Here is a 27187-nt window from a genome sequence, read left to right as displayed (position 1 = left end):
AGAAGATTCCTACTAGTAGTTTTAACAAATTTTATACATAATAGTGGATCCTTAAAAGTAGATTCATTGTATTTGACATTAAAGAAGAATGTCTATTATTTTTGTGCTGGTATGCAGTAGTGGAATAAGCATATTGATACAAAAAATTTCAAATACATAATTAGACAATGAAATAAAAAATTTCACTTCACTATTACAAATTAAAAGTATGCAACAAATAAGAAAAAAATTAATAAGTGCTTTGCAAGATAAATACATTCCAGTAATTCAAAGATCTGAGTAACTTAACAAAAGTAAAACACACGAAATTTTAATAAATAGATAGTTGTTTCTAGAATGAGAATATTTAGAGTCAAACTACATCCAATTCATTCTCTACCAAATCTCCATAAATACTTCTCTTTTAACTGACATTGAACTACTCTTCTGCAAAAGTAGATTTCAAATTTCATTTAGAAATAAAAACTAACCAAGTGTATGCATCTATTTTAATAATTGAGAACAATCAACCATAGCAAATTAAATACACACACACACACACACACACACACACGGGCATGCACATGCACACAAACACACAGTGATTGAAAGAGATAGTATTGGCCCAAAGCAAACAATACAGGTAATTAAAGTGAATAGATAGTCCATTACTTGGTCATTACAACATCACCAGTACATACAATAATTTCTGGTACATACTAGATGTTCAACAAATACTTGTTGGTTGAATGGATGCATCGGTAAGGTAATTATCTTTATAATAACATATAATTTGTATCAATGGGTAAGGATTTATTATTTGGTATCTTTAAAATACTGCATTAGGAATAATGTTATGTGGAAGGTTTATTTGAAAGATTTTCTTAAAGAGAACTAAGGAATAATACAAAAGATCTTTTTAGAAAAAGAACTTTTTAGGAGCACCTGGGTAGCTCAGTTGGTTAAGTGCCTGACCCTTGATTTCAGCCCAGGTCATGATCCCAGGGTCTTGAGATCAAGCCCTACATTGGGCTCTGTGCTAAGTGTGAAGTCTGCTTGGGATTCTTTCTCTGCCCCTCCCTACTCACTCTCTCTCTCTCTCTCTCTCTCTCTGTCTGTCAAAAGAAATAATAAACCTTTTTTAAAAAAGAAAAATAACTTTTTATTTTTAAGTAAACTCTTAATTAGTTGTGGAGCTCAAACTCACAACCTGAGACCAAGAGTCACATGCTTCACTGACTGAGTGCTGAATCACCAAGTTGTACACATGAAACAAATGTTACACTGTATGTTAACTAATTGGAATTTAAATAAAAACTTAATAAAACCATATAACTAATAGCAAACAAAATTCAAAATAAAACCATAGGTCCTACAAAAAAGAAAAAGAAAAAGAAAAGAAAAGCAATGTTTTAGAACTTTTCCCTTTGTAAGGAAATCTTGTCCTACAAAATACCAAACATTCTTTGATGCTGTTTAATTTTATTCACTGTGGTATTGGGCCTTTGGCATAATAAGTGAAAGTTGACAACTATATATTTGTATCTATTAATATGTCAACATTTATATCAATTTATCTAACCAAACATGAACAAGTTATATAGATATATAACATTTATTTTCAGGATGGAAAAAGTTAATGTCATAAGGGTTTATCTATAAATCCAATGCAGTGCCTATGAGAAAGGGAGAAGCAGCCCCTGACATGCAGGATCTGGCCTAATATCAGCTGGGCCTTGGTGTTGCTAGGAGCTGGCCTGACACGGATAGGCTGTGTGGGTCTCCTTTTGAACATAAACAATTTCATAAAAGGTCAAAAGCTCTGATCATGATGGATGAAGAAAAAAAGCAAGGCCACTCTCTATGTTTGAATACAAGTAAAACTTCAAAACTTTTCAAGTCACAGAAATGACCAAACATTTCCATCCTGGCTAACATGAGATATTCCTGTTCCTTGACCAATTTTGACTTAGCATTAGTGTAGTCTTTCCTCTTCTAGACAAGAATTACTAAAATAGTCAGATACTAAAATATCCCCTTGTTTCTGACAGCATCTAATCTGTCAAAGCCCAGATTCCATAAGCCTTCCCCCAAATCACGTAACACAAGCTTGAATCCCGTAATGACACCCTCACAGGACTACCACAGTTTCCCATGGTGTGTGTCCCCCTGTGCTGACACTAGTAATAAATCCAACTTGTTCAACCACAGGTGTGTTCCAGGTGGTCTTTGGTAAAATGAGTGGACATCTACATCTTCTTAAATATCCCTTATTTTACACAAATGGAAGCTCTGTTTTATGCACCCATCCACATGTATGCTGGCATGTGCATTTGTTTGTTCTTGTATTCACAAATGTAATGACAAGTAATAAATATTTAAGCAAATGTCCCCCAAAATATAGAGGAATACATTTCAGAAAAAAATAAATATGTAAGTTTTAAAAAGAAATAAAATATCAGAATAAAGTATTGTAATAGTTTATATTGTTCGCAGAATGGAGGTCTTGGTAGGGAGACACAAATCCTCATAGTCATAAAGGAAGAACATCAAAAAATACACAATTAGACTGGGTGGCTCAGTCAGTTAAGTGTCTGACTTTTGATATCGGCTCAGGTCATGATCTTATGGTTTGTGGGATCGAGCCCCACTTTGGTGATAAATTTAAAGTGATGAATAGATGAACATTTGTAGTTTTAAATGTATATATTAGAAAAAAGAATGGTTTAAATTGAGTAAGGTATACTTCCATTCTTAGAAGCTAGAAAAAGAACAAACAATACTCAAAGTAGAAAAAAGGACCAGAAGCGCAAAACTCAATAAAATAGAAAACAAATATATAATACAAAAAAGAGATTCAAAACAGTTCTTTTGCAAGTTTATACAAATAAAAATAATAAACTCAAAGTGATTGAATAATGTAGAGAAAAATCACAAAATTATCAATATTGAGAATGAAAAAATGGAACATTTGTACAGATCTACAGAGTTCAAAAGGATGATAAAGGAGGGAAGGGGATTATGAATAACTTTGGCCAATATATCTAATAAATCAGAAGAAATGGGTGAAATCCATCAGAAACAGAACTTGTGTAACACAGAAAGAGAATATCTGAACATTTAAAAAAATTTGCTTCATAAGTTAAAACAAAAAGTCTCTCACAAATAAAATTTTAAGTCCAAATCTCTCCAGTTCTAAATCCTGAGAAACATTAAAAGAAGAAATATTCACAACAATTACACTAACTTTTTAAAGAATAGAGGAAGGAATAACATTTCCCAATTTCTTTTATGAAGCCAGCATATCTCTGGTACAAAAATTGACAAGTTTATTGAAATGAAAGAAAATTACAAATATTTCTTATGAATATGGATGCAAAAGTCCTAAACAAAATGCTGGAAAATCAATCCAGAAAAATATAAAAAGATAGTACATAAAGTAGGATGTATTCCAGAATATAATTTGTTTCAACACTAGAAGTCAATAATTTTGATTCACAAAATTAACAGAAAATGGAGAGAGCTATAAGATCACATCAATTTATATCAGAGAAACTTTTGATAACATTCACATTCACAATAAGATGTATATCCTGAAATCCCAGCAAACATTGAGGGGAGTGAATTTTGAATAAGAATGTGTATGTACAAAAATCCGATAAATGTAAGCCCCTGTATAGAAGATATTTGCAAATCATTATATCCAACAAAAGAATCATATCTAGAATACATCAATAGGCTCAGCATATAATAAGAGACAAGAGCACCCAATTGTAAAATGGTCCAAAGACTCAAATGGTCCAAAAAAGTTATATAAATGACCAATAAATATATACAGTTGTGCTAAAGTTTATTAATGACCATGAAAATGCAAGTTAAAACCAAATGCAGGACCAAAATGATTACATGAAATAAAAACAAAAACAAGTGTAGGTACGCATTTATATGAATTGGAATTCTCATACATTTCTGGTGAAAGTACAAATTAGTAAAACAACCTTGGAAAACTGTTGGAAGTGTCTATTGAAGCATACCCTGTGATCTAGCAATTTCACTCTAGAAATATACCTGAAGAAAATCACTACATATGTTCACCAAAGAAATAAAATAGCCAAATGTGGTTTTTAATAGGCACCACTACAAATAAACCAAATGTTAGTCAACAGTAAAATGGAAAAAAAAGATTGTGTTATATTCAATGTATGATATACACCTATGAGGAAAAAACAAAGCTATTTCTCTTCACAGTATGAATGAATGGATGGATCTCATAATCATTATATTATATATTATATATAAAAGAACTCATGCATAAAAGTACATGGTGATTAGTTCCATTTATTTAAAGTTCAAAACAGACAAAACTAATTAATCGCTGATGGTAGCAGTAATGATTGTCAGGGGGCCATCTGGGGGTTTTGGGTTTTGGTGGTTCTATGTTTCATTTCTTGACCTGAAACTAGGTGCTAATTACACTGGTTTGTTCACTTGAATATTAATTGAGCTGTTCTCCTATGGTTTGTAGAATATACATGTATCTTCAATAAAAAGTTCATTAGGAAGTGTATATGAATCTTCCTGTTCATTAACTGTTTCTTCAACCTTGCCTTTTGGAAGTGATTCTGTTTTCTTTCAGGCTTAAAGCGGCGTCAAACCAATTGGAAGCCTCCTGCACAGATTTAGGAGCCCAAACCGCCCACATTCAACAGTACACCGCACCCATCCTCTCCACTCTGCTCTCACGGTGGACTGTCTCTTGAAAGGTGCGCGGCCAGGAGGGGTCCCCTCGCGCTCCCAACTGTCCTTTACGCAAACCAACTGCCATTATTTGGACTGGCATCCAGGACATGAAGCCATGCTGTGCCTTCTGCTGCTTCTCATCGGGCTCATCGGGCTCCAGACAGACAATAGTAAGTACAAAAACCTTTCCTTTGAACTTTTGGGAATGTCAACTTTCCTCTCTACTTTCTTCTGAGAGGCCAGATATCCCCGGGAAAGTGCCTTCTTGCAGGCGCTCCAATTTTTTAAGCCAAAGCCCACTACCATATCGTCTTACCCAAAGAAAACTCACACTGGATGTGACAGGGCTTTCCCACTCATCCTGGTACCATATGAAAGATGAGAGATGCAGTGGTTCAACTGGATGCCTCAAGGTTAGAGTTTCATATAGTGCTCTGTCTGCATTTTTGACCTCTGGACTTTGTAGTTGGAAAGTCCAAAGGTCCTGATTTTATTTGTAATTAATTTCTCTTTAAAAGTCTTGTAATTCTAGAAAGTGGAAATTGAGTTTAAAAAAAGAGGTGGCATATAAAATATTATGGATTTAGATGAGGAATTAGATGAGGAGGAAGCTATGAGGTGATGGATGCTACTTTAATGAAACATTTTGTACCTTACAGATTCTGAAAGACTACGTGTGCAAATTACAATACCGGAGAAAATACGGTCAACATTAAGTGGAGGAATTGAATCCCATGTAACTAAGCACTAACATTTTTCACAATCTAAAGTCATGTGGATATTTTCTTTCTAAGGAAGTAAACTTGGCATTTTCATTCATGCAAATTTGGTGACTTTTATATTTATACCCAAGTTTCCTTAAGTGGAAAGCCTTTTTGAAAATGAACTAATAAATAGTGTTTCATAGAAATATATTGCAGTGATGCTTATTCTCAAAACCCCAAGTCCCATCTTTTAAATCTGTTTCCCTCTTGAATGTCTTTGAATAATCACTGACCTGATTTATCCAGAGATTCTCTTCTTATTCACTTACAAGGCTATATTTGGAGGAGTTTTTCCTATATTTGGAGGTGTTTGTATCCTTGTTGTTAAGTAAGCCTATGGTTTTTGTATACAATGTAATGATAATTTCATTTAATGAAGTTTTATATGAGTAATTTTTGCATTTTGATTGCAAATACGTTAATCATGAAGACTTTTTTTCATGCCATCTTAGTTCATCTTGGTTCAGGGTAGATTTTCTTTTCTTTGAACTAGAAAATATCTTTTTTTTTTTTACTAGTTTCTAGAATCATTTCTGAAGAAATGAAATGTGTTTTTTCAAACACCACACCTTAATTTTATTTTTGATTGGGTAGTAAATGTTCTGGTAATTTTAATGCAAATATTTCCTTAGCAACTACCCACTTGTCACCCTAATTCAGATATTACAGGCTTAAAATTCTCAATATATCATTTTAAAAGGAATGTATACTTATGGAAACTTGGAAACTTAATATTTAATTATTTAAATGGAAAAATAATGTGAGGCATTTAACAGTATTTGGAAGAGTTCTATTTTTTAATTCAAAAATAATATGGAATTGCTTGTTCATATCAGAAAATATATACAGAATCTACTTAAAGGGAAATATCTTCTATTAGGCATCACCATAATCTATGACAATAATTCCATAAGAAAAGTACAAAAAAAAATCACCTGTCCTCAGCTGTCAAATTCATAAGGGAAAAAGTTTCACTATTGTGTTATTGTCTCTATCCCCTATGTGTAGAGTAGTACTGGATACATTGTATTTGAACCAGTGAGGCTGTATTGTACTTACTAGTTTTAAAAATGCTATAAACATAACATAGTTTATGTTTATAACTGTTATAATTAATAAATGAATGATACAGATTATAAAAAGAGAATATTCGCCTAGCAGTTTTAAAAAACCTGAGTAGATGTGAAAAGTATAATGAAAGTGAAAAAAAATCAAGAATTAGATCAGAGTCAGCGAAAGAAACCAGATAGATGCCACATAAAAATGGCTAAGGGAGAAGGAGGATTGAATTAGAGACTTAAGTACATAGTAACTGAAATTCCTGAAAGAAGGGGGGAAAACCTGGAGAAGATGCTATATTAAACATATAGTAACTGAGAAATAATAGAAAAAAGAGATTCCTCAGGCCAAGTATAGCAACACAGAATAAATAAAAATCAGTATTGACAACACTTTGACATAATGATAACAGAATACCAGACATTCTAATGGATATTATGAATTAGGACCAAAATAAGAAAAAAGAATAAGACTCAATTATTAAGTGTAAATATAGAGCAAAAAATAGGGGAAAATACACATATACATACACATATATTTAATAATATCAGTAAATAACATTTTGTGATAAAGTGTTTTTAGTGTGTATATATATGTGTATATGTATATATACATATTTGTGGGTATATACATATACGTACATATATGTACAACACCCCCCCACACACACAGGCCAAAAATAAGTTACTTAACAATAAATATTATTCAAAAGGTAGAGAACTTTTTAGGATACAGTAAACTTTTATTGAAAGACATTATTATGACCACTAATAAAACTGGAAAGATTAAAAGAAGGAAAGTAGGTCATGTTGGCAGTCAAGAATGCTTAATATTTTCTTAGGTTAATTTTTACCAAATCTGTAGATTGACTACCATTCCATAAGAAATTTCATGGAAATCGGCAGGTTGATTCTAAAATATATGTGGAATGGTAAAAGACAAAAAATGTTAACTTTGAAGAACAAAACAGTGATTCACTTTGGTTCATTTCAAAACATATTTTAAAGTTTTAGTAATTAATATAATGTGGTATGTGATATTGTCTAAGGGACAAATTAACAGAACAGAATAGAGTATCTCTGAAATACCCACACACATATGAGGACTTATTAATTTCAATAGTAACATTGAAATCATTGGATAAAGAATGGATTAGTTAATAAATGGTGAAGAGAAAATTTATTAATGATATGGAATAATAAGAAAATGTATATTAATGCTACAGTATACACCAAAATTGATTCAAGATAATTTAAATGCATTCCTCTGAGAGTAAAATACTAAAAATCTGGAAGACAAGGTAGAAGGCTATTTCTAGGACCTTATAATAGGGAAGAATGATACCTGAAAAAAAAGCAACAGAAAATCTTAAGTGAAGGCATAAGGAATATCTAGATTTAAATATATAAGTAAATAGCTACCATAAATGAGGTGAAAAATGTTCCAGTCTCACAGAAGATATTTGCCATCCATATAACACACAAAAGGTATCCAGAATATATCAAGAACTCATACAAATAAATTAGATAAAAACCAAGAAAATAGAAACATGTACAAAGTTTTGAATGACAATTAAGTGTTGAACTTGAGGGGACAATAATTATCAAGCATATATACAAATTAGGAAATTTATAGGGAATTGCCAGGTAAACACAATAGGGTATTATTTCACATCAAGGGCAAAAGTTAACTCTAACAAAACAAAATGCAATTAAAGGAGATGGATAAAAGGATAATATTCACTTTTTGTGAATATCTACATTGGTGCAACAAATTTGCTGATTAGTTTTAAGCTTCAAGTGAAGTTGTAAAAGTACTTTTTAATAAAAGAAGTTCACTCAGGTTTAGTTTAAATATTTTTTTTCAACGTTTATTTATTTTTGGGACAGAGAGAGACAGAGTATGAACGGGGGAGGGGCAGAGAGAGAGGGAGACAGAATCAGAAACAGGCTCCAGGCTCCGAGCCATCAGCCCAGAGCCTGACGCGGGGCTCGAACTCACGGACCGCGAGATCGTGACCTGGCTGAAGTCGGACGCTTAACCGACTGCGCCACCCAGGCGCCCCTATTGAAAGCTTTTCTCCTGAGATCAAGAAAAAGATAAGAATGTCCACTATTACCTTTTCTATTTATTTTGCCTGGAAATATTAGCCACTGTGATAAGGAAAGAAAAAAACAAAAATTAAAAATATGCATAATAATTGGAAAGAAAAAATAATGCTATCATCGTTTACAGATTAAATGATTGTATATAAAATAAAATCCAAAGTTACTTACAGAAAATTAGAAATAACATAATTTAGTAAAATCTTTAGAAACAAGATAAAAAGAAAACGAAACAAAGAAAAAAAAAGAAATAAGACCATAACATAAAAATCAATTGTATTTCCATTCTACAAAACAAAAATATAAAATGAAACTTTTAAAAAGAAATTTCACACTACATAAATATCAAAATCTGGATAAATCTAATAAAGTTAAGCAAAACCTCATTTCTGAAGACAATAAAATAAGATGAGAGGAATGAAAGGTTTAAATAAACCCAAGTATAAACCATGCTACTGGATTGGAAGGCCCAAGAATTTAAAGATGTCAAGGCTATGCAAATTGATCTATAAAGACTAAATTGCCCATTTTTTAAACATCATTTCTTAATCTTACTATTAAAATCAATGAGTTTTGATCTCAAAATCAAATATTATACTTTATGTGCTGCTAAATCTTTGCTCTATTATAGAAATTTTTTATTAGTAGTATGTTTATGCTCTTTCATTTTAAGCATAAGTTTTGCAGTGACCTCAGTCTTTATTAAGCTAATGTAATTATTGGATGCAAATCAATTTTTCAGATTCAAATGTTTTGTTGGGTTCATTTAAAATTTATTAAGAAATTGCACAAAATATATTCTATCCACTTCTATTATGAAAGCCAATATTTAAATATCATTTCATTGATATAAATCAACATTAAATTATAAGTTTTCCTCTTTTATTGTATTAATGTGCTTTCAGTGTAATTATCATTAATGTAAAATGTTAGTTTTACTTTCTAACATTCTTATCACTTTTCTTTGTCTTTTTAATACACTCTCCTGCCAGGTGTCCTACAACATTGTAATTGAAGGGAAAACATACACCGTGAACCTAATGCAAAAGTAGGTGATCTACGTTATTTTACCACCTGTATTTTTTTCTAATTCTTGTTTATAATTAATCCAGAATGTAATTATTTTGCATTTTTAGATGTTCCTAGTTACTGGCTATTCATTTGTCTCTTATGACTTAAAAAACTTTGTCTATATAGTAAATATGTAGAAGTTGAACCTTTAGTTTATGCTTCCATCTTCCTTCTTCCCAGTAGCATCAGATTTTGTTTGGCTATCTATGGATTTCATGAAGAATGAATTTTGATAATTTTCTATCTTTATCAAAATCTTTTTCAAGTCCCTAATATTCAAATTTGAAAGATTATCATGAATTAGGGTGGAAAGAATAGTGATGATTAAAAGAAAATTGCTTAACACATCATGTCAGAATGTATTAAGGACTTAAATATAATTGTAATTAACCAAACTCAGTGCTATGCCAGCTGATGAATTTAGGAAAAATAAGCACATCTTACTAAGGAATAAAGAAAAATAAGAATTGTAATGGTCCTTTAAAAATTTTTTTAATGTTTATTTTATTTTTGACAGAGGGAGAGACAGAGCATGAGTGTGGGGAGAGGGGTGCAGAGAGAGAGAGGGAGACACAGAATCTGAAACAGGCTCCAGGCTGTTAGCAAAGAGCTCGATGTGGCACTTGAACTCACGGGGTAGGGGGATAGGGGCTTGAACTCAAGGAGGGGGGACAGGGGTGAGGGGGGGTGGTGGGGGCTTAAACTCACAGACAGAGATATCATGACCTGAGTTGAAGTCAGATGCTCAACCGACTGAGCCACCCAGGAACCCCTGTAATAGTCCTTTTTAAATGGTATAAGTAGGAGGGATGCCTGGGTGGCTCATTTGGTTGAGCGTCTGACGCTTGATTTTGGCTCAGGTCGGTATCTCACAGTTCTTGGGTTTGAGCCCCATGTCAGGCTCCCCGCTGACAGTGGAGTCTGCTTGGGATTCTCTTACTCTGCCCTTCCCCTGGTGTATGCACTCTATCTCTCAAAAATAAATAAACTTTTAAAAAAAGTAAATGGTAAAAATAAGAATTTCACAACTCTACACTAATGTATTTTAAAAACTGTGTGAAATTGTTTTTTTTCCTCTCTAAATTTTTACTTAAATTCCAGTTTATATACAGTGTAATATTAGTTTCAGGTATAGAATTTAGTGATTCCTCATACATACAACACCCAGTGCTCATCACAAGTGCCCTCCTTAATACTCATCACCTATCTAGCCCATCCTTCCTCCCACCCACCTTCCTTCTAGCAAACCTCAGTTCTCTATAATTGAGTCTGTTTTGTACCCTGTGTTCATCTGTTTTGTTTCTTAAATTCCACATATGAGTGAAATAATGTATTTGTCTTTCTCTGATTTATTTCGCTTGTCATAATACACTGCAGCTCCATCCATGTCATTGAAAATGGCAAGATATTCTTTTATATGGCTGAGTAATATATATATATATATATATATATATATATATCCCATTCTTTATTCATTTATCAACTGTTGGACACTTGGGCTCTTTATCCATTCATCGGTTGATGGTCACTTGAGCTCTTTCTATAATTTGGCTATTATAGGCATGTTGCTATAAATATTAGGGTGCATGTATCTCTTTGAATTAGTATTTTTGTATCCTTTGAGTAAATACCTAGAGCAATTTTGGATCACATGATAGCTCTATTTGTAACTTTTTGAGGAACCTCCATATTGTTTTCCAGAGTGGCTGCCCTGGTTTGCATTCCCACCAAGATAGTGTAAGAGATCTCCCCTTTCTCCTCATCCTTGCCAACATCTGTTGTTTCCTGTGTTGTTAATTTTAGACATTCTGGAAGGTATGAGGTGATATCTGATTGTAGTTTTGATTTGTATTTCCCTGATGATTGGTGATGTTGGGCATCTTTTCATGTGTCTGTTAGCCATCTGTATCATCATTAGTTGTATATGCTATACCTTTTTGTCCTAATGTAAAAATGACAGCTTATGAATAGCAGTAGATTTCTTAAGGTCTGTCTTTTTTATAGGAAAAAAAGTATAACATATACAATACAACTAATGATGATATAATTGATGAATTGCATATTACACACCCTACAATTAAGACTCTTCTCACATGCAAGCAAAGTACACTTAAATAAAAAACTTCACATAGTAAACACAAAATATTTTAAAAAGTAACCACTTTCTTAATGACTAGCATGATAAAATTAGAATATAATTACAAATGTTTAATCAAAGAACCAGCTTTTGGAGAATTACGTCACAGTCACCAAATAAGCCTTGGCTCAGAAAAATTCAAAATATTGTTGTAAAATGTCAAGAAAGTAGTAAACAGAATCTAACTTTTTAGATATGATCAAATCTATAATCGAAGTAAATGCAAAACTTTCATTGTAGTTTTTCATTGTATATGCAACAGATGAGAATATTGTGAATAATACTAGGTTGCAGAGGAGACAGAATAAAGTGCGGCCAAGGAACCCCTGCTGGTGGAGTCCTGAAGCCTTCAGTGGCCACTGTTACTGGTGTGTCTCATTCCTGGCAGCTTCTACTCATGGTATCCTGTTAACTAGTTGGTTTCAGACTTAGCCAACATTTATATAGAAAAAAGTGGTATCACTTGCACTCCCAACAGCCTATGAGGCTTTGACTGTGTAAAGAGCTGGCAGCAATTTGTGCCTTGTCACATCAACTTGGCAATCCCCTAGGGGTCAAACAAATGAAATTAGAACGCCAATTTTATCACATTGCTCAAAGGTATTTTTGCCAAACTCAAGAATGGATCTAGATGAGCATATTGAGAGTAATACTACAGGCACCACTTGTTTTATTGTGCCTTCACACATATTGCATTTTTACAAATTGAAAGCTTTTGTGGCAATCTTATGTTAAGTAAGGGGTTTTATAGATGCTTCTGCTTCATCCCTGGTGGGTCCATTTAGCTGGCTGGCTCCAATGTTTGTATTGTTTATCATCTCAAGAGTTTCAGCAATGATGGGGCAATTTGTAATCCATTCCACATTTGCATGAGATGTAGTTTAGGGTTTTTGTTTTTGCATGTGATGCTGTTTCTGCCATGGTCAAGATTGGGTAGCTTCATTCTGTCCATTGTCTACAGACAGCAGGTATTGATTCTTTCTCCTTCTGTTTACAAATTGCTGAGGATATTTCTAGCTCTATGCTCTTTACTGGAAAGCCGACACTGTGTTTCATGCTAGAGACCAGAGGCTATTTAACCTTCCATACCTAAGGTACAATTCTGGTCCAGATTCTGACCTAGTTTGCAGTGTCACCTGCTTACTTTTTTAACTGCAGAACTAGTCTTTGTTTTCACTTCTTTGACCATTCTGTTTAAAGCAAAAGTCAGTCCACCTTTTGCAAAGGGCTAGATAGTAAACATTTTAGAATGAACTCCATATGGTCTCTCTTGCAACCACTGAATTCTGTCATTGTAAAAGTTGGCATAGAAGATTTGAAAATAGATAGACATAGCTATATTCTAATATCACTTTATATTTAAAAGTGGTGGGGGGTAACTGGGTGGCTCAGTGAAGCGTCTAAGTCTCAATTTTGGCTCAGGTCATGATCTCATGGTTCGTGGGTTCAAGCCCCACTGTCAAAGCAGAGCCTGCTTGGGATCTTCCCTCTCCCTCTCTCTTGGCCCCTCCCCTGCTTATGCTGTCTTTCAAAATCAATATTTTTTTTAAAAAAGAAAAGAAACGTGGTGGGCAGGTTTTGGCCTATAGGCCATTGTCAACCCACTTTATTGTTTAAAGTGTAGTGCTATATTAAAAAATGTATTAGTATTGTTAATCAGTCATTTCTGTGTATTGATAGTGGAAATGGAGATAGGAGATTGGGTCTTCTGTCTTTCACAAAAGTCACTACCAATTGCCTTTTAATTGTTGTTTTAATATTTGTTGTTGTATAATATATTAAGTATAAATCAAAATAAGTAAAATGTATTTGTGCAGTTAAATGAATAATTATGAAGTGAGCATTCATGTATACACATTGACTGTATTCCAGAAGCTATACAGTATTTGTAACTACTTTCAAGATTGTTGTGATAACCATTTCCTTGATTTTATTTAATTATCCTAAGCAGTATATTTCGATTTGTTTTGAATTCTAAATAAATGAATCTAAATTACTGAATAGTATCCAATTTCATGATTATACAACAATTTATCCTGCTATTTTAGACATTCCATTTTTTCTATTGTGGAGATATTAAAATATTCAAATATGAAAACTCTTACATATGTGTTCTTTGGCACATGTGCACAAGATTTTCTGGATATACAACTAAGGATAGTCTGTATTGTTAAAATAGATGCATTGTCATAATTATTAAACAATTTTCCTAAAGCATTATACTACTTTATATGCCCCTCTGAATTGCATATTTTATTAATAATGGTAGATCTTTTAAGTTTTCAATAACTGTTGATTATGTGATGTTTATTATATGTATCTCTCTAAATGCAAATAAGTCTGGATACTTTTTTAAAAATCTATCAGTTGGCTATCTGGATTTTCTTCTTTGTTAAGCACCTATGGAAGATATTCATACTTTTACAAAAGAGCTTTCTAATCTAACCTTTTCTTTCCTATTTTTAGGAATTCTTTTGATTTTTTTGCCCAGAAGTCTTTAGTTCATGATGTGTTTTTCAAATAACTTCTCCTACTCTATGCCTTCTGTTTTCACACTTAAGGTATCCATGACTAAATGTTACACAGTCCTAAAATATTTTTAGTTTTGCCTTTCATATTTACGTCTTTATTCTACAAGAAATTGACTTTAGAGTATGCTCTGAGATAGATGAGTAATTTAGTTTTTGGTATGACTTTTTGATGTCAATTTTATTAAATCTTATATATATATATATCTGTGATGACTGCTGTATATATTACATATATATGGATATATATGTATTACTGACCTCTGTCTTAAAATTTTTGCTCAATTTATCTCTTTGTAATAAATATTGATAGCTTAAAGTTAAGGTCCTTCTGTCTTTTCTTTATCAAGAATGTTCTGATTTTTCTTAGTACTTTTCATTTTCATATATTTTAGAATCAACTCTTCCACAAAGAAATGTCCGGGATATTGATTCTTTGAATCTACACAGCACTTTGGGAAGAACTAATCATTTTACAATACAATACCAAAAAAAAAAAACCCACAAAAAGACAAAACCCAACAACACCGCAAAAAACAAAACAGAGAAGTATTTCTCTGTGTATGACATGGTATATCTGTCCATTTATTCAGATTTTAATAGTACTTAATATATTTTTATGACATTCTCCTTAAAGATTTTGCACATTTATTTGCATTTTCTTTTTAAGTATTTCACACTTTTGAGGCTATTGAAAAAGTCACATTTGAAAAACTTCAGATTCTAAATGTGTTTCTTGTGTATGGGAATACAATCAATCCTTATATAGTAAATATACATCAGTAAACTTACCGAATTCTCTGGAAAGCTCAAAAAAATAAATAGATGTATAGATACATTTATAATTCTATCATCTGATAAAGGCAGTTTAGTTTCTTTATTTCTAATGCATAGGAGTTTTATTTATTTTCTTAGTTTTTTACTGGGTACAGGGAACCACTAGCATAATACAATAGTAAATAGAAGTTGAGGCAGAGTACCTTATTTTCTTGTTCACTAAGTCAAATAGAATGATTTCAGTGTTCATAATTAAAGATGATATTTTGATTGTCATAAAGACATTCACTCCATTCTTTGCTATTTCCATAGTTAATGGATGTTAAATTTATCAATTCTGCATCTGTTTATGAACATATATTATTTAATCTGTTATTGTAATTGACTTTCTAATATTAAATTGATCCTTATTCCAGGAATGCATCCTACTGGGTTTTAACTTATTATTTAATCAACTGCATTCATTAATATTTTATTTAGAATTATTTTATGTCCAAATATAATTAAGATTGGTCTATGTACAAATTACACTGGCTTGTAAAACTGAAAGGACTCAAAAAATTTATTACCATAACAATTCACATGTACTTCAAAAAGGATACACTGCACCACAACAGCAGGAAGAAGGAAAGAAGAAAGCTAGGGCAATAATAGGGAGGTCCCATAGTTGCACAGAAGGTGGTTTGACTCTAAATCACTGACAAAAACCAAAATATGTACAAGATATATCATTCTCATGAAATCCAAGGTTCAAGTTAACTGTTGGGTTGCTTTGATCCCACTGGTTACAGACTCAAAATGAAGACAAATGTATGTAGACAGTTAATCTGTATCTTTTCTTTTTTTTTTTTTTTTTTTAATTTTTTTTTTCAACGTTTATTTATTTTTGGGACAGAGAGAGACAGAGCATGAACGGGCGAGGGGCAGAGAGAGAGGGAGACACAGAATCGGAAACAGGCTCCAGGCTCTGAGCCATCATCCCAGAGCCTGACGCGGGGCTCGAACTCACGGACCGCGAGATCGTGACCTGGCTGAAGTCGGACGCTTAACCGACTGCGCCACCCAGGCGCCCCAATCTGTATCTTTTCAATAACATCATGGAAAGCTGATTCAGACCTTTAGGGGAGGTTTTTTTTGTTTTTTTTTTTTTACTCTAAACAGAATATTTTAATTCACTAATCAATCTGTTTTATTTACTTCTTGGTAAGGGTCCCTCCCATGGATCCAAGCATCCTTAGAAATAGGTATAAGTCTACCACTGACCAGCTGTGAGTGAACCCTATGGTTATAGCTTGTAATTACAACTTATAATGATCTTTCCTCATATTATCTTTTCACTTTCTATCCCATCTCTTTCTGGTCCCTGAAATGGTGAATGTTTGGTACTCTTCACCAGTAAAACTAACTTCACCTGGAGTTCCCTTGTGTAGCGATGTTTTTGACTATTAATCTAATGTCTGTAACGGTACTATGATTATGCAGATTTTTCTGCTCTTTGAGTCTTTTTACACATTATATTTTTCTAGGTATTCATTCATTTAAATTTAACTTCAATTTATGGTATGCAGTTGGTCATAGTATCCTCTTACTTTTTCAAAGACTGGTATTTTTAAGGTCAGTCACCTTCTTGCATTTTAATATCATTTCATCTTTTTTCTTTTTTCTTTGACACATCTCACCATTACTTTGCCAATTTAATAACTTTTTTCATGAACTAATTTTTATGTTATTATCCACATCATATGATTTTTGTATTATTGCTTTGCTTTTACTTTTTTTGTGTGTTAATTTTGATCTATGTTTATAGCTCCCTCAAATGAATTCTAAGTTGATTACTCATCAACCATTTTAATTTTCTAATTTAAAATTTTAAGGCTTTTTTCTCCAAATATTGCTTAGCTGCCCCTTACATCTTTGGCTGTGTAGAATTTTCTCTGGTTGACTATTAGCAAACATTTTCAAGTTTATATTACATTTCTTCTTTGGTCCATGAATTATTTCATTATCTCTAAATATCAATATATGTGGCAGTTTTCTAGTTATTATTTCTAGTAATTTTTGAACACAAAATATTCTTTGATTTCATTCCTTTAAAAGTTGAGACTAACTTTGTGATGTAATATATATTCAATTTTTGTAATTATCCTATATGTACTAAAAATAGTATATATTCCATAATCACTTGTTCTAGTGTTCTTTTTTAATCATAAAATTCTTTCATATTCAACATTGATTTTTCTATTTGTTATATTATTTAGTAATATATATGTGTTAAAATCTTCCACAATGATTTTCAAATTGTAAAGTTTCCTTATGTGAATTTTGAATTACATTTTTGAGATTATAATTTCAAAATTGTATAAATTTTGAGTGTGAATACAATTTTAATATTATGATGTGGCTATTTTTTAGTAATTAGTTTTTCTTAAATTTTATCTGGTGTATGTATAGTTACACTAACTTTCTGTTGTTTAGTATTTGTAAACTACATTTTTCCTATCATTTTCTTTCCATTTTTATTCAGTCTATTTTTTATTGAGTGTGAAATTCTTTCTTTTAATGCAGTCCAAATTATCATTTTTTACTTTGTAGGTATTATTCTTTTCATATTTTAAAAGAAATCATTGTTTACATACAGTCATACATCCAAGCTACTATTTTCTTTCAATGGTTTTTATTGTTTTCATTTTTATAGTTAACTCTAAATTCATCCAGAATTGATATTTATGTGTTTTGTGAACATAAAGGTGAAGATTTAATTATTTTTCATAGTAGCATCCTATGGAATCAGAAAAGGCCATTGAGAAGAAAACACAACCTCTCTTCACTGTACTATAATCAATGTCATAAATCAAATGACTATTTATGAGGAGGGTCTCTTTATTGATACATTTTTTCTCTTCTGCTAGTTTATATGTTTACTCTTGAGCATTATTTGTCTAATGAGATACCATACCATACTAATTACAATTACTTTATAATAGTTCTTGATGTCCAGCCTTGTTCAACAGTTTTAAGATGTCCTTGCTTTTCCTGAGCCTTTGATTTTCCATTTAGTTTTTGAAATAATTTTATTATTTTTCTTTTGTGCATTTTATTTTATATTCTTTTTTCTTTTGTGTTCATTTTAATGAATCTACCGTTTTATACCGTTTCCCCTCAATTAAATTCTGTTATACATTCTTTTTCTATTCTTTCATTTGTTTCTCTAGATTAACATATTAATCTCTGAGTTATTGAATCTAATATGCATTATTACTTTTATCAGTTACCCTATATTGTCAGATCATTAAACCTTTCAATTCCATCTTCCTTCTTCTATGTTTTCATTATTTTTTCAGATATTATAATCCTCCATACTTTTAAACCCCAATGAGGTATTATAATTATTTTTTGCACAATCAATATTCTTTTATATTTAATCACAAGTTTACTCACACATTTGCTCTTCATTTATTCCGACATCCATTTCTATGTGCACTTAATTTCTGTATCTCAGGAATTCTCCATATTTTTGTTGCAAGTCTGCTGGTTTTTAATTATATTGGTTTATTTCAGTGTTAAATTTTTACCTAAACCTACTCTTAAATTTTTTTTGGAGGGGTGCCTGGGTGGCGCAGTCGGTTAAGCGTCCGACTTAGCCAGTCACGATCTCGCGGTCCGGGAGTTCGAGCCCCGCGTCAGGCTCTGGGATGATGGCTCAGAGCCTGGAGCCTGTTTCCGATTCTGAGTCTCCCTCTCTCTCTGCCCCTCGCCCGTTCATGCTCTGTCTCTCTCTGTCCCAAAAATAAATAAACGTTGAAAAAAAATTTTTTTTTTGCTGGAATAAATTCTAGGATGACATTTTAAAAATGACTTTAGCCTTTTAAAACTGTCATTCTGTTATCTTCTGACTTTCTTCATATTTATTGACAAGGTAGTTGTCAATCAAATTGCTGTTTCTTTAAAGGTAACATCTTTTTTTTTTCTTTTTCCTCTTAATACTTTGAAGGTTTTATTTTAGTTTTCATTAGTCCTTAAAAACATCAGATGTGATTTTTCTTTGCTTTTATCATGCCTGAATTAAATAGAGCTTATTGATTCTGTGTCATTGATTTAAAAAATATATATTTGCTTTTATTTTCAGAGACTTTAAGTTTAGCTCTTTGACAACTCCACACAATTTCAAACATTGGCAAAAAATTTTACAGGAAGAGAAGCTATGTATTTGATACACCTCAAAAACTCAGTACTTTCATTCTAGGAGTACCTGACACGAGGGGTTCTGCTTGTTTCTAGACATCCCAGTAGCTTTCTCCTTGACCAAACATAGACATGTAGCTTTTTTTTTTCCTTCAACTCAGAATTTATGTGTTTCCTGGAGCCCACCCCACTGTGGGTCATATTCTTTTTTGGTATGACAAAAATGCGAAAAATTTTGCTCTGTTTGTCAGTGGTTTGGCTCCTTGAACTTTTACGTCAACAAATCCAAACTGCTATGGCAGTCAAAAATCTTTATATTATGCTTATTAGGAAAATAAAAATGGGATATCTACATTTACTGTTTGTCTTTATAGGGCATATTCTTCCCACATTTACAAATAATATATTGAAATTTGAGATCTCCATCTAATTTGTTGAATTCTTGCCACATTAATTCACTATTTACTGACCATTTGCTATTTTACAGATACTCTTCTAAGTGCTTCAGATGAACTGGTAAACCAAATTGACAAGAATCTGCTTATATTGTTATCAAATGAAACTAATAACGATATAAGAAATGAGTGGATTAGGATTAATGTTAGAAGGTGACAAATGCGTAAGCAAAAATAAAGAAATAAAGAGCAAAGTTAGAAGTATTGTTTGGAAATCCTATGTTTTGATACTAGGAAAGGGCATTTAAGAAATAAACTTGCCAAGATAAGCCTCACTAAGTGAATATGTAAGCAAACACTTGAAATAGATGAGACAATGAGCTATATTGAAGAATATCCCAGGAAGGGGCAACAACTAGTACAAATACCCTGAGACAAAACTTGCCTATTGTGTTTTAAAAAACAGCCTAGAGGGGGCGCCTGGGTGGCTCAGTCGGTTAAGCATCCGACTTTGGCTCAGGTCATGATCTCAGGATTCGTGGTTTCGAGCCTGGTGTCAGGCTCTGTGCTGACAGCTCGGAGCCTGTAGCATGCTTCAGATTCTGTGTCTCCCTCTGTCTCTGCCCCTCCCCTGCTCACGCACGCTGTCTCTCTCTGTCTCTCAAAAATTAATAAATATTAAAAAAAAAATTAAAAACAGCCTAGAGGACAGTGTGACAGTAAGGTGAGTAAAGAAAGGTCTGGACACCAGGGTTTTTGAGTAAAATTAGAACAAAGTGCATGTTTTCAGGAATCTCTCTCTATTTCTACCCTGACTCTGTTTACCTACCTGTCTATAATAAATACAATGGAATACATATCAAAATAGAAGCTTAGGAAACAAATTCCCCATTAAATACTTTATATCTTTATCTTACAGGGCTTTTTTACCTCGTAATTTTAGAGTTTATGGTTATAATGGCACAGGAAGTATGAAGCCTCTTGAACAACAGTTTCAGGTATTACTTCTACTGTCTGTTTACCTTTATTATGTGACTTTCTAAGATCACCTTACTTAGGGTTCACATGTCAGAAAACAAAGGGTTGGAGTTATGTTTTGTTTTAAAATAAATTTAACCATTTACTTTTGATGATGCTGTAACTGAACTAGCATGAGTTTGCTCCTTGGTGAGTTACAGATAGAGACTATACCAGGTGGTGATGTCACACAAGACAAACTTTATTTGCAACAAATAAAATCACAAAGACTAGCTTCCAAAGCCCAAGCAGGAGTGAGCAGTTTCTTTTTATTTAGGATTATTCAGAAAGGGGAGCTTTGCCATCACATCTAAAGGCGGGCATAAGGTTGTGCAGGCGTCCTGACAAAACATGCCTTATACACGCATTTTGTGCTATGTTATTGAAGGTTGTGCTCCTCCTAGGGTGGAGATTTTCACATTATAATGAAACAGAAGTAAGTGTTGGACAAGAGAAAGGGGCTATGGGCATGCTCAGAGAGCCAGTATAAAGTGGATGGGGGCTTTTTCTCTTGAGTAAAGAGTGCAGGGTCTTGCTTATTTATTTTATTTTTTAAACTTTATTTAAATCAAAGTTAGTTAGCATATAGTGTAATAATTATTTCAGGAGTAGAATGTAGTGATTCATCACTTAGAAATAACACCCAGTGCTCATCCCAAAAAGTGCCCTCCTTAATGCCCATCACCCATTTAGCCCATTTCCCATCCACCTCCCCTCAAGCAACCCTCAGTTTGTTCTCTGTATTTAAGAATCTTTTATGGTTTGTCTCCCTCTTTGTTTGTATCTTATTTTTATTTCCCTTTCCCGAGGTTCATCTGCTGTGGTTCTTAAATTCCACATATGAGTGAAGTCATAGGATATTTGTCTTTCTCTAATTTTTCTTAGCATAATATCCTCTAGTTCCATCGACATTGTAGCAAATTGCAAGATTTCATTCTTTATGATTGCCAAGTAATATTCCATTCTTTTAATCACTGAGTAATATTCCATCATATATATACCACATCTTCTTTATCCATTCATCCATTGATGGACATTTAGGCTCTTTCCATAATTTGACTACTGTTGATAGTGCTGCTATAAACATTGGGGTGTATGTTTGAATCAACATTTTTGTCTCCTTTGGATAAATACCTAGTAATGCAATTGCTGGGTTGTAGGGTAGTTCTATTTTTAATTTTTCTGAGGAACCTCCATACTGTTTTCCAGAGTGGTTGCACCAGTTTGCATTCCCACCAGCAGTGCAAAAGAGTTTCCCTTTCTCCACATCCTTGCCAACATCTGTTGTTGCCTGAGTTGTTAATTTTAGCCATTCTGAGTAGTGTGAGGTGGTATCTCATTGTGGTTTTGATTTGTACTTCCCTGATGATAAGCAATGTTGAGCATTTTTTTCATGTGTCTGTTGGCCATCTGAATGTCTTCTTTGGAAAAGTGTCTATTTATATCTTTTGCCCATTTCTTCACTGCATTATTTGCTTTTTGGGTGTTGAGTTTGATAAGTTTTTTATAGAGTTTGGATACTAACCCTTTATCTGATTTGTTATTTGCAAATATGTTCTCCCATTTCTATTGGTTGCCTTTTAGTTTTGCTGATTTTTTCCTTCACTGTGCAGAAGTTTTTGTCTTAATGAGGTCCCAGTTGTTCATTTTTGCTTTTGTTTATCTTGTCTCCAGAGATGTGTTAAGTAAGACCTTGTTGCGGCCAAAGTCAAAGAGGTTTTTGCCTGCTTTTTCCTCTAAGATTTTGATGGCTTCCAGTCTTGTGTTTAGATCTTTCATCCATTTTGAGTTTATTTTTGTGAATGGTGTAAGAATGTGGTCTGGTTTCATTCTTCTGCATGTCGTTGAAACAGGGAGAAATAGAAAATTTGAACAGACCCATAACTAGCAAAGAAATTGAATTAGTTATAAAGACCTCCCCCAAAATAAAAGTCCAGGGTCAGATGGCTTTTCAGGGGAATTCTACCAATCGTTTACAGAGGAGCTAACATCTATTCTTTTGACGTTGTTCCAAAAAATAGAAATGGAAGGAGAACTTCCAAACTCATCCTATGAGGCCAACATTACCTTGATTCCAAAACCAGACAAAGACCCCACTAAAAAGAACTACAGACCAATTTCCCCGATGAATATGGATGCAAAAATTATGAACAAGATACTAGCCAACTGGATTGAACAATGCATTAAAAGAATTATTTACCACAATCAAGTGGGATTTAAACCTGGGATGCAAGACTGGTTCAATATCTGCAAAGCAATTAATGTGATACATCATATTAATGAAAGAAGGACAAGAACCACATGATCCTCTCAATAGATGCAGAGAAAGCATTCAGCAAAATACAACATTCTTTCTTGATAAAAACCCTCAAAAAAGTAGGGATAGAAGGGTAGTACCTCAAGATCATAAAAGCAATATACAAGAGACCCACCACTAATATCATACTCAATGGGGAAAAACTGGGAGCTTTCCTCCTAAGGTCAGGAAAATACAGGGATGTACATTCGTGCCACTGTTATTCAACATAGTATTGGAAATCCTAGTCTCAGCAATCAGACAACATAAAGGAATAAAAGTCATCCAAATCAGCAAGGAGGAAGTCAAACTTTAACTCTTTGCAGACAACATGATACTGTATATAGAAAACCCAAAAGATTCCACCAAAACCCTGCTACAACTGATCCAGGAATTCATCAAAGTAGCAGGTACCACAGATTCATGTCTCTGATATGATTAGGCTGTTTCCTGACCTGGTAGAGACTGTTAGTTTTTTTCATTTCCTTTGTTCCCTTAAAACCCTGAACTGCTGAGTTTTTTGCATTGTTTTGTGATTCTGATACCTCCTAAGAAGATCTAGAAGTGTGCTTGGGCAAATAGAGCTGGTAAAGCATTGATCACAGAAAATAGCTGGGGCCTAAAATGACTTCTCTTGTGTCTCAAAAACTACGTCTCATCTTTCTTTCTGGGGACCCCTAACTTTCTTCTTACAATGTGTCTCAAGTTAGCTCTATTACACAGATGGTTAACCAAACCAAAAATGTTTATGATGTTTTTAAGCTATTATTTCATGATGATGTATATGTTTGTGCTTATGTACATGTAGCAATATATCGTGAAATACTTAAAATGAAAAACATGAGTTGAATCAGGAAAGGTAAATCTTGGAAGAGAAGGAGAATCCAAAGACTTGTCTAATGTTTAATGTTCAAGGACCAAATAAATACACATGGAATTTCATGTACATTTAAGAATATATTAAATTTTGATGTACTTGGAACACTTGGAACTTCATTTAATGTCTATATTCTATAATTATAATGTCTACAATGAATTTATAATTCATAAAAAGATTTGATAAGTATGTATAGAATTGCAGGGATTACCCATGTCTCAAATGCTGTTTTACTTTTTTCCTTTGCACTGCCCTACCAATTCCTATTGATTTTTTCCATTTTCCTGACTTTTGTGTAGTGAATCAACCAGTACTTTGAAATTAAAGCATTTTTATTTAGACTAGCTTTTAACAGAAGAAATAATACATATGGTGAGTTGCTTTAAATTTTGCTTAATACATTAGGCAAATATATGTGAGTCATCTATGGAGTAAAGTATAGAAATACATAAATCTCCATGCTGTCAAACATATATATATATATATATATATATATATATATATATATACCTGACACCTAACTCTACTTCCTACTTCCTAGGAGTAACCATGAGAGATAAATGTGTAATTTAAAAAGTAAATCAAAGAATTTTTTATTGATAACCTGCATGTAATAAGTTGTTAATGTTGGCTTCAAATACAATGAATATATGGTTCCATGTAGATAACTTACATTTGCCAAAGCTGCAGGCCTATTTCCAGTGGAAGAAAAATCGGGAAAGTTTATAAAATTAGGTTAAAAGCAGGCAAATTTTTTTTTTAAGTTTATTGATTTATGTTGAGAGAGACAGAGACAGCGTGAGTGGGGGCAGGGCACAGAGTGAGGGAGAGAGGGAGAATCCCAAGCAGGCTCTGAGCTGTCAGCACAGAGCCTGAACGTGGGACTCAAACTCATGAAACTGAGATCATGACCTGAACTGAACCCAAGAGTTGGAAGCTTAACCAAATTAGCCACCCAGGAGCCCCAGCAAATTTGTTTTTAATGAAGTCTACAAATGATTTTCATTCCTAAAAGTCATATTATCTTGATATATTACCTTGGTAAATATTATCTTGGTAAATACAGACTTATCTACAAAAGAACAAATCATCCCATTAGACATAGAAAGAATTTGTTCCCAGTGCCTAGAACTTACAAGTGTAAGCCATTCATCATTGTCGTGGACTTTACAATCTCTCTACAACAAATAGATATTCATTATGATTAAAAGTAAAGTCACTAGGAGAGCATAACAATTCAAAATGTGTATGCACATAACAACAGACCTCAAATTACATGAGGTAGAAATTGACAGAAGTGAAAGGACAAATAGATAAATTGTTAAAATAATTTATTTAAGCATTCTTCTCTCAATAATTGATAGATGAAGTAGAAAACTCAGGAAATATGTTGGAAACTTGAGTGGAACTGGCCATAAAATTGATTTAGTCAACATTTGTAGGAGATGACACACAATAGCAACAGTGTATACATTCTTTTTAGTGCAAAGAGAACATTGAAATGGAAGAAAGCAGTGCAAGAAATGACAATGATAAAACAGGAAAAACTGAAGAAGGAAATCGAACAGTAAGAATAATAAAAATGAGCATTTTGATTCCTAAAATGAAGATTTTATTCTATGCTGAGTTAAAAATGATTTTTTATTTATTGATTTACAACTTTTCCAATTAACCTATTTATAAGGTCAATATAATTTACTGCTTATTCCAAAGAATTAGAAATGTTATCAATCTGAATCATATAAACCACTTTTGGAAGGAAGTAGACGAAAGCACATGGAAAGATACAGGTATTTTATCTTGATCTTATGAAGTATGATTTGTACAGATGAAACTGTACATGGGTCTACAATAAAAAACACAAAGTAATCCATTAAGGTGAGACACCAATGAAATATTTTTTTAAAAAATAAGGCATGACACTGTTTTAGTTTATGTTTAATTAATGTAAATAAACCATATAGTAATGTGAACAAGGAAAGTTTAACATAAAGAATTACCAACTGTAATGGGGACTAGAATAAAAAATAAGAAGTAAAGAGATCTCTAAAAACCAGGAATACCAGATAAAAGAAGCATCCAGCAGATCTAGTACTGGGATGAAGAAGACAGTCTCATCATCCAGGGTTGAGATCCCAACCTTGTTAGAAGGGGTGCAGAAATGGATGTCTGATAGATAGCAGGAAGTCACTATGGTGCTGTACCAACAGGTATTGCTGTAAAATTTCTCTTTGGAACTTTCTGAAAATCTGCTTAGTCAGGAAAGCTGTTCACAAAGAGGTATCTCAGAAAGCCACTCTGCTATGAAAGGAGAGGGACCTGAATTATAGGAGGAAACTACTGGCTGATGGATGCTAGTGACCACCATGCACTCAGAGATCTGTGGACTGAAGAATCATCAGGCACTGAAGGACCCTGCTGGTGCAATTAGCTGCACACTGTTCAGGAGCCTTCCAAACTAGCCCCCTGGAATTGGGAAACAAAGCTCTCTTCTCATGCTCTCCAGCACCTTCTACTGGCAAAACTTTAGTACCATTTGGCAAAGGAATAATTTATGGGCCTAGATTCATTTGCGCAAAGCAGGTAAAAGATTTATTAGAAGCTGGGTGCCAATGCATCAATAATGGACTAAGTACACAACTTTGTTCAGCTTTCATTTGCACACATTTAAGCTCTGGTAAAATAAAACTACCCTGTGTTTCTGCTTAACAAGATTCAGCCACCCTTTTTACAAATGAAGAAATTCTCACCTTTGCCCCCAATTGAGGAGACACATAATCACAAGAGCCATCATGTCCATTGCTAGCTATATTAATTTCTCCTCAAATTCACAGTCCCAATGAATACTACGTGAACTAGAGATTAAATTATAAAGTTAACTTCCAACAACTTGTAGGTAAACTAATAGGAAGAAGGAAAAAGAAAAAGAAAGTAGTTAGCATACACAAATAAACACATATGCATACATATAGGAAGCAAAGAGAAAGTATGCAAAATCACTATTGTCTTCATTAGTAAGTCATGATTGCTATCTATAGCTTTTTTCCCCCCTACTACCTATTCCCTGTTCCCATTGCTTTCACCCAGAACCTTAGTTTGCTAAGGATATTTACAAACTGAAAAGAACAAATCTTTATTCCGAAAGGATCTGCATTTTTAATTATACTCTCTTTTGGTTGCTATAATAATCAGCTAGGTTCAAGACATAGCCCTTCTTGCTTTCATTGGTAAAAGGAAACAATTTTCTTTTGGTATTCAGA

At 33.0% G+C, this 27187-nt stretch overlaps 1 protein-coding gene across 2 annotated transcripts in view; it reads left to right on the top strand.

Moving 5' to 3' along the window:
* Window positions 1-4724: 4724 nt before the first annotated feature.
* The window catches only part of ADAM2 (ADAM metallopeptidase domain 2), a 136181-nt gene continuing 113718 nt past the window's right edge, over window positions 4725-27187 (top strand). Inside the window, exons 1-4 of one of the 2 annotated variants that reach the window (XM_045055532.1) lie at window positions 4725-4889; window positions 5379-5455; window positions 9640-9695; window positions 20657-20735. In XM_045055532.1, the coding sequence (XP_044911467.1) occupies window positions 4835-4889; window positions 5379-5455; window positions 9640-9695; window positions 20657-20735 (267 nt within the window). In that variant the 5' untranslated portion in view covers window positions 4725-4834. The remainder of the gene's footprint in view (window positions 4890-5378; window positions 5456-9639; window positions 9696-20656; window positions 20736-27187) is intronic. The other variant, XM_011281508.4, reaches the window with a different exon arrangement.

The sequence above is a fragment of the Felis catus genome, chromosome B1, assembly GCF_018350175.1.
Source record: "Felis catus isolate Fca126 chromosome B1, F.catus_Fca126_mat1.0, whole genome shotgun sequence".
In the NCBI taxonomy this organism is placed as follows: Eukaryota; Metazoa; Chordata; class Mammalia; order Carnivora; family Felidae; genus Felis; species Felis catus.
This window is presented reverse-complemented; position numbering and strand designations above follow the sequence as displayed.